This window comes from Entamoeba histolytica, genomic scaffold (genome assembly GCF_000208925.1).
Source record: "Entamoeba histolytica HM-1:IMSS scf_1104750518541 genomic scaffold, whole genome shotgun sequence".
Taxonomy (NCBI): Eukaryota; Evosea; order Mastigamoebida; family Endamoebidae; genus Entamoeba; species Entamoeba histolytica.
In genome coordinates, this window is record NW_001915098.1 from 11,992 (window position 1) to 20,958 (window position 8,967).

The following is an 8,967-nucleotide window of genomic DNA, read 5'->3' on the forward strand; positions in this document are numbered from 1 at the left end:
AATATCAAAGAAAATAAGAATCAAATTTATGATAGATGGAGCAAAATGAATATCATATCTTCATTCAAATTGAATATTACATCGAGATATTAAACCAGATAATTTCCATATTGTAACACTTGATGATAACATTGAAGTAATTGTAAATTAACATATTTTGGAAGTGCAAGAAACATCAATATGATGATGACAAATATGACATTTACAAAAGGGATAGAAACACCAAAATACATGGCACCAGAAGTATTAAATCGTCAACATTATAAAATGCGATCAGATATATATTCATTTTCAATAACAATGTTACAAATCATTACATGGCAAGATCCATTTCCTAAAACATTATATCCACATCCATGGGATATTGCAGATACAATCACAACAGGTAAACGAACAAATATAATAAAAGAAGTTCAAGAAGATATTAAAGAAATTATTGAAAAGTCATGGCAACAAGAATTAAACAAAAGATTAATAACAATAAATGAAATTGTAAGAATGTTAGAGAGAATTGAAAATACATAAAATTTAATAAATAAAATTCTTATAATGAATGAAATTTTATATTAATTAGTTTATTATTGATGTTATTTATTTTTAATATATTGAAAATCTAATTAGAATTGTTGATTATCATTTTGTATATTCTTATTATTTATTCTTTTTACAATATTCATTTGTCTTTTATATTTAAATCATCACAGTTATTTGAAAGAATTTATTAAATTTGTTAATATAGTTAAAATCGTATTTATGTTTTAAATGTTTAAAGTAAATAACAATATGTTGTGTATTATTTTTATCATTTTAATAATTAGTATTATTGTTAATTAACATTTTATGAATAAATATATGAATTTTGTTGAATTGAAATTCTTTATAATTTCAAATTAACAATAATACCAATAAATATTACAATAGATTCAATTTAGTAATATAAATATAATTCAAATGAATTAAACAAAGAGATTTTGAAGTATTATAATCAATTTTAATCAACAATAAATAATGATGTTGATATTTCAATTATTACAAACAAAAATGATATTAAATTATAAAACATTAATTAATTAAATTGAATCAATTTCTATGAATAAAATAATCACAACATAATAAATAATAAAGAAATTAATAATAGAATAAAGAATAAAGAAATAATACTATTGAAAAAAAGAGAAAATGAAATAATGAATATTATGACATAATAAATAATATAATATGAATTATAATTATAAAAATAGTTAAAAATATTGAATTAAATTAAAAACTATTTATTAATAATATTTAAATTAAGTAATTCTAATTTCTTATTTTTTTATTAATTTAATAAAAATTGGTATTTTTTAATTTATAAAATAAAATTATAATAATATTAGTAAGTATTATAATTTTTAACAATATTTTATTTTTTGTTGTAGGTAACAAATAAACATAGTTTATTTTGATTGTCTATTTATGATGTGATAAACAATAAATGCTATTAAAAAGTCATTTGAATGAAGACAACTACTCTTTCTTTTTTATTGAATAAAAAGGATGTAGTGCCTTTCTATTTATATACAGCTATTGTTTTTCAAAATAGAAATAATCTAAATATACATTTTAATTACCTTTTTACAGATAAAATAATACAGTTATTATAATTAATTGGAGTGACGTTTATTTTAATGTTGTTGGTTAGCATTTATTTTGTATAACAACAACGTATTTGTTCAAGACATTGTTATGTTATAGTTTAAGTAGTTTTTCGTAATAACCAAAACAAGACATTAGGAATAAATAATTCATTAATTTACTATAATATCTATTGTATTTTAAACTTTTTTAAGAATAATAATAACTAACAACGAATTATTAATGTTTTAAAATAAAAAGCAATAAAATTATTGTAACAACTTTATACATTAAATAATTAATAATTGTAAGATAAACAAATAATATTATCACATGAATTGGATTGTATTTTGTATTTACTTAAAAATTAAATCAAAAAGTACAGAATAATTATTATAATATTTCTTGAAATACAATAAACCACAACTATATTTTAAAATAATAGAATAATAGAAATTAATATAATTTAAATGAAAATCAATGTGTTGTTAAAGTCCTATTAATTTTATTTGAAATAATACATAAATGTATAAACAGTTCAAAGAAATAAAAAATAAGTTGATGAACAAATAATAAAAAGATGAATAAAAACTTATTAAGAACAAATTATTAATAATACTAAATTTAAATGATGTATTAAATATTCTAATGAAAGATTTTAATGAAATATAAAACGATGTTTATATCTTTCATTACAAAAGAAAACAAAAATATGATTTTGGTTGAATAAAATGAATTTATTGAATTTGAATGAAAAATTTATTTGTATGATAACTCTTATAAAAGACTTGCTTGCTTAAAGGAGTTTTGAATAAAGTCTTCAGGGTGACTACTTGATGGAATAACTTCATTTAATTCAGAACTAAATTGTTCTTGGTCATTTTGAATCATTTGGAAAGTATTTTCTTCAGCTTGACATGGACATGATATAATAGACTGTGGATAAATATATTTCAATTCTTCATTGTTTTTATCATACTCCACATCTTCACTAACAGATAAAGTATTAATTTCAGGTATATTAATTATGGAATTATTGGAATGAAGAATGTCTCGAGATAAAGTTGCTAATGATATTATAATATGTTTATTCTTATTGTTTTTATCAACAAAGTATTTCAACACCTTTTGCATCCAATCACCAAAATAATCTCTAATAAATTTTCTATCATATATTTTACCATTAACCTCGATTCCATCAATATAAAGATTACTTTCTTTTTCTTTTCTTATAGATCGTGATTTTCCATTCTTATATATAATTTTAATACCATCTCTTTCACTTCTCTGGCAAACCCACTTAATAATATTATTATTCATAATATCATGTAAGTCTTTTCTTTTTGTTCTTGGTATATCTCTTGGAATAATTACATTTTTATTAAGAAGTTCATTGATATCAGTCATAACCTTTTGAGTAAAATCATCGACATTCCAACATTTTCCTTCAACGTTTACACAGATAACATCAAGTTGATTTCTTTTATCAATATATTTTTTTCTTTTTGGATATGAAATCACAACATTTCCACCTATTAAAATGATATATTGTATTAAAAGTCCCCATTGTCCAAAGATATATTCTTGGTGACTTCTTTTTAATTCAACAGCTGTCTTTTTTTCCATCTTTAGTGGTTTCCCCTTTGTCTAGATATTTAGTTCTTTTGTTTCTTTTAATGTTGGAGAAATACAATGAGACACGTGACATAAAGCCAAATATTTTTTTAAAACACTAATTTCTTTCCTTTTAAAATCAAAAAGGAACATCCTTTTTTACATCAAAGCGATAATGCATTTATTTTACTCTTTTTATCGAGTTAAACCTAACATAACTTGAATGTAATTGTTCTTAACGTCATTTTATAACGTAACCATCAAAAAAAATAAAATTCATTTGTAGTATCAAATTTTAACTATTTATATTTTATAGTAATTAAATAATAATTAGAGTGGTATATTTTTATCAAAACAAACAAAATATATGGATGATTGAGTCATAGTGATTTTAACAATTATTTACTTCAACATTTCTCATTTGAATCTTGTTTTTATCAACAAGAAATGATTCAGTAATTTTACTTTTGTGACTTTAAAATTCCTCTTTATTCAATTTTTAACCATCCACATTATGCATGAACTAAAACCTACATACATCTACACTATTTTTATTTTTTTTTTGTAGGAGGAATGAATAGATGAAATTATTGAATGAAAGAAACAAATTCATCCTCTTATTAGACTAAGAATGACTTATACATTAATAACAACAACCTCTTTTAAAAAAAAAAAGAATTAATCACTAACTCAATACACAATAAGCACTTCATTTTAATGGACTTTACAGAGATAAAATGATAATGAAATAATAAAAAGAAAAGAAAGAACGAAGAAATTCTTCGAATAGTTCTACAAAGAAAAAGAACTTAATAATTAAATTCTTTCAATGGAAGTTATTGACGATTATATTAATCCCAAATCAACAACCATCCATCCATTTTTAAAGGTTATTCAAAAACCAACACTTCGGAAGTCAGTATTAACATTATGTGTAATTATTTTTTTACTGAGTGGGACATTAACAATTACTTTAAGTAAATTATTATACAATACAACAACCAAAGGTAGATATGAAAAAGAACATCAATTTGAACATCCAATGTTTTTAACATTTATGATGTTTGTTGGGATGATGTTATGTTTATTTATTCATATAATTATGACATTAATAATACCTGAAGATGACAAAAAGAATTATATTCAAATTAATAAAAGATCTCCTTTTCGGGGTGAAGTATTATTTGCATTAATTGGACCAGCATTATGTGATTTTTTAGGAGGATATTTAATGAACGTAGGATTAATGTATGTAACGTCAAGTGTATTTCAAATGATGCGAGGGAGTGTTATTATCTTTACTGCTTTACTTACAGTGTTTGTTAGAAAAAGTCAATTAAAAAATAATCAAATTTTTGCTATATTTCTTGTTATTATTGCATTAGCTGTTGTTGGAGGATCTGCATTTGCAGGAAATTCAAGTGTTATAAAAGGAGAATCAAAGGTTTGGGATGTTGTAATTGGAATTTCATTTATTACAAGTGCTATGTTTCTTCAAGCATTACAAACTATTATGGAAGAAAAGTATTTACAAGACCTTCAAATACCACCATTAGTTGTTGTTGGATTAGAAGGGTTTTATGGTATTTTATTATCAATACCAGGAATGATAGTATTACAAATGGTTCCAATACCATTTTATGATGATAATATTGATGCAATAATTAGTTTAAGAGAAAAACATGTTTTAATAGTTGTTATTATTTATGCATTTTCTGTTACTTTATTTAATATTACAGGAATGATTATTACAAGAAGTTTAACTGCAATGGTTAGAAATATCTTAGATCCTTGTAGAATGATTTCTATATGGTTTTTATCAGTTTTAATGTATTATATCTTTAATAAAAAATATGGAGAACCTTTAGGATGGCAAACAGCACTTCAAGTTTTGGGATTTTTATTATTAACATTTGGATTATTTATTTATACAGGAGTAATAAAATTAAATTTCTTTGGAACAGAAAATATTGAACAAAACGAAAATATTGTTTTAGATGAAAAATCTGAAGATAATGATCATGATTTATTTGAATGATTTTTTTTTGTACTCTTTATTTTCTTCTTTAATTCATTCTTTTTGTTAAATCAATCTCTCATTTGATGTATTTTTTTTTTATATGTTTTTTATACTTCTTTGATATTAAATGCTTTTATTATAGTTTTTATTATTTCTTTTTAAAAAACAAAAATAAAATAAAAACAAAATTTTAAGAAAAAAAAAAAAGAAAAATAACCCTTTCACTAGTTCTTTGTTATTTTATGGAACAGACCCTTCAGAGTGTCATAAGCAATTTGTTAGATGACGAAGAAGATGAAGGGAAGAAAACAACTGACATCCAAAAAATGATTAAAACAGATATGAATTGTATAAGAAATGATAGAAAAGAAACATCACCAATCGGATTAAATAATGATTATAGTGCTGAAGGATATGAACCTTTTTTACAAAAATATTTTAGAACAGAAACAGAACAAAGTAATAATAATAATTCAACATTTAATCATTCATCAAATCCACCTTCTATTCCATCTACACCAACAAAACATTTTCATCAAATTTTATTTAATGAAGATTATTTAAGATTATCACAAGATCAAACAGGAAGTAGAACTGTTCAACATAAAATAGAAACATCAACAACAGAACGAGATATAATTTTTGATTCAATAGAAAAAGAAGCAGTAACACTTTCTAAAGATGTTTTTGCTAATTATGTTATTCAAAAATTATTTGAATTTGGTGTATTTTGGCAAAAAAGTCAATTAATTAAACGATTAACAGGATCATTTGTTGAATTATCATTACATATGTATGGATGTAGAGTAGTACAAAAAGCAATAGAATTTGTAGATGATATTGATAAAAGAATCATTTTTAATGAAATAGAAGATAATATTATTGCATGTATTCAAGACCAAAATGGAAATCATGTAATTCAAAAGTGTGTTGAGAAAGGAGACTTAAAAATTATTGATTCAATTATTTTTGCATTTAAAGGAAGAGTATTAGCATTTTCACAACATCCATATGGATGTAGAGTAATTCAACGTATTTTAGAAAAAATACCACCTGAAAAAAGTTATCCATTGTTAGAAGAAATTCTTCCTAATACACTTGAATTATCTAAAGATCAATATGGTAATTATGTTATTCAATATATTGTTGAAAAATGTCCATCTGAAAGAAATAAAATTAGAAAAGCATTACAAGGAAATATTGCATTATTATCTATGCAAAAATATTCTTCTAATGTCATTGAAAAATGTTTTATGTGTGCTAATCTTAAAGGAAGACAAGAAATTTTAAAAGAAATTTATGGAGTTAAAAAAGATGGTGCTCCTTTATTAATGATGATGAGAGATCAATATGCCAATTATGTAGTTCAAAAAATAATAGAAAATGTTAGTGATGAAGATCGTGAATTTATGGTAAATAATGTGGTTTTACCACAAATTAATTCTTTAAGAAAAGTACCTTATGCTAAACACATATTGGTTTTATTACAAAATTATGGTGTTGATGTGTAATTGTGCATTTTTTGTTTTAGTTTGACATTAATATTTTTTTATTAACTTTTTTACTACTTTTTATTATTATTTCTTTTATTCTTATTATGTCATATTTTATATCTGAACTTTAAAATATTAATCAATATGGAAATGTTTGTTAAACATAATGAGTACTAAAAATTATTTACCACTTATTCTTTAGTATTCTTCAATTAAAAAATCAATTAGATAATTTATCAATTATTGAAAAAAGTCTTAATGAACAAAATGAAAAAATTAATGAAATTGATGGAATTGTTAATGGAATTGACTCAAAGTCAAATGAATTATTTATTCAATGTAATGAAATTTTAAAAAAGAAAAATAAAGAAGAAGAAATATTAAAGAAAGTAGAAAAAGAAATACGATATTATGAAGCGTTTGATAGATTATCATTACTTATTAATAATCCAAAAACAATAAATTTTTATTCAAGTCAATTTAAAGAATGTTATATTGAAATAAATGAATGTATTGAATATTTTTATAATAAAGTTTGTTATATTAAATAAATAATAAATGAATAATAATTTATTTAATAGAAAAATGATGTAGAATGTTATACATATTTATTAAAATATCAACAATTAAAAAGTAAAATATTAAATTATTTATCAATCTTTATTAAAAAACAAATTGATGATTTACATCAAGAATGTAGTACAATTCCAGTATTACCATTAAACCAATTTACAAAAAGTGTATTATATAAATCTCAAATAACAACAGAATTTAAAGAATTAATAAAAATATTAGAAATAAAAAAGGGAATATTAGAATCATCATATCTTGATGAATGTATTAAACATTATCTTAATATCAGAAAAAATTTATTAATGCCATATATATCAAAATTATTAATTACACTTCAACAAATTAATCCATTTATTTGTGACGTTACAAGAGAAGCTGGTATTTATTTATTTATCATTTTTTATAAAGAAGGTAAATTATTTAGAACATTATTTAATCAAGATTGTCAAGCATTAAAAATTATGTTTTCTTCACTTTTTGATATTTATTCTTCATTCATTTCTACATTATGTTATAAATGTCATGATATTGGAATATTGTGTAATGCAATTACTTATCTTAAAGATGAACAAATTCTTTATCGTTTACCTCACTCAAAATTAATACAATTACCTGAATATTCCATTTTTAATTTTTGTGTTAATGAATTAGTTACTAATATCTCAGAACGTTTGGTTTATTTATCATTAAATTTAATTAATAACTTAATTGCTTCATTTCATCCTTCAAAAAATGATTTAAATTATCCTGCTATTTTCTCTAATTCAAATGTTCAAGACCTTCCTTTTAAATTAGTTCTTTATCCTCCAACTACAAATACTCTTACTTTATTATCTAAACTTCATTTCTCTTTATCAAATGAATTGTTTAGTCAACTCGCAAATACAGCTATTAATGCTTGTGTTGATTCAATTCTTCATGCCATACCTCAAATTCCTTCAAATAATGAACTTGATGGTAAATTATTTGCATTAAGAAATTTATGTATTTTAAGAGACCAAATTATTCCTTTCACTGAAGTAGATACTTCTTTAAGAAAAGTTGAATCAAAAGTTCAAGAACTTTGTGGTGAAATATGTAATTATTTCCTTAAAACATTTTGTCCTTCTGGTCTTCAAGTATTACGTGATTTTGTTTTTGATGATAAGTCTCAAAATGAAATTAAAGTGATTCAATCACAAATTATCGAAGAGTTAGTTCATAATTCTATTAATTCTAAAGAAGATTTAAATATTCTTCATGTCTATTTACACCAAGTTCATTTAAAAGAATTATTGGAAATACTTAAAGCAAGAATTGTATATTTTGCTCACAAATTAACTATTTTATTTAGAAACCAAGACTTTGAAAAAAGATTCTTAGAAGCTGCAAAACCAATTTTGAATTATTAATTCAATTCTTTTTATTAGAAATTCTTTGAAAAACAAATATCTTTTTTACCTTATTTTTTTGTTATTTGTATTATTCTATTTTATTTCTGTTTATTATCTATCTTGAAGAATAAGTTTGTGTTTATTCTTTTATTTATATTCATTTGTGCTTGTGTTCAGTTTTTATTGTTTGGTATCTTCTATTTAATCATTTTTATTCTCTTGTTTATTCTATTTTGTGTTTGTTACTTGTTTTTTATTTATTTCAAAACTTATGTTATAT

At 21.9% G+C, this 8,967-nt stretch overlaps 5 protein-coding genes across 5 annotated transcripts; 4 read left to right on the forward strand and 1 right to left on the reverse strand.

The window, feature by feature from the left end:
• Positions 1-180: 180 nt before the first annotated feature.
• On the forward strand, positions 181-525 carry EHI_147850 (serine/threonine kinase, putative; the record flags this gene model as incomplete). The annotated part of the gene is made up of 1 exon (XM_646799.1): positions 181-525. The coding sequence occupies one exon, from the start codon at positions 181-183 to the stop codon at positions 523-525; it is 345 nt and encodes a 114-aa protein (XP_651891.1).
• A 1,866-nt stretch (positions 526-2,391) lies between these two features.
• Positions 2,392-3,240, reverse strand: EHI_147860 (uncharacterized protein; the record flags this gene model as incomplete). The annotated part of the gene is made up of 1 exon (XM_646798.1): positions 2,392-3,240. One exon carries the CDS (start codon positions 3,238-3,240, stop codon positions 2,392-2,394), a length of 849 nt encoding a protein of 282 aa, XP_651890.1.
• Positions 3,241-4,057: 817 nt separating this feature from the next.
• Positions 4,058-5,266, forward strand: EHI_147870 (uncharacterized protein; the record flags this gene model as incomplete). Its single annotated transcript, XM_646797.1, has 1 exon — positions 4,058-5,266. The coding sequence occupies one exon, from the start codon at positions 4,058-4,060 to the stop codon at positions 5,264-5,266; it is 1,209 nt and encodes a 402-aa protein (XP_651889.1).
• A 308-nt stretch (positions 5,267-5,574) lies between these two features.
• On the forward strand, positions 5,575-6,759 carry EHI_147880 (pumilio family RNA-binding protein; the record flags this gene model as incomplete). The annotated part of the gene is made up of 1 exon (XM_646796.2): positions 5,575-6,759. The coding sequence occupies one exon, from the start codon at positions 5,575-5,577 to the stop codon at positions 6,757-6,759; it is 1,185 nt and encodes a 394-aa protein (XP_651888.2).
• A 126-nt stretch (positions 6,760-6,885) lies between these two features.
• Positions 6,886-8,705, forward strand: EHI_147890 (uncharacterized protein; the record flags this gene model as incomplete). The annotated part of the gene is made up of 3 exons (XM_646795.2): positions 6,886-6,893; positions 6,944-7,274; positions 7,323-8,705. The coding sequence occupies 3 exons, from the start codon at positions 6,886-6,888 to the stop codon at positions 8,703-8,705; spliced, it is 1,722 nt and encodes a 573-aa protein (XP_651887.2).
• Positions 8,706-8,967: the final 262 nt, after the last annotated feature.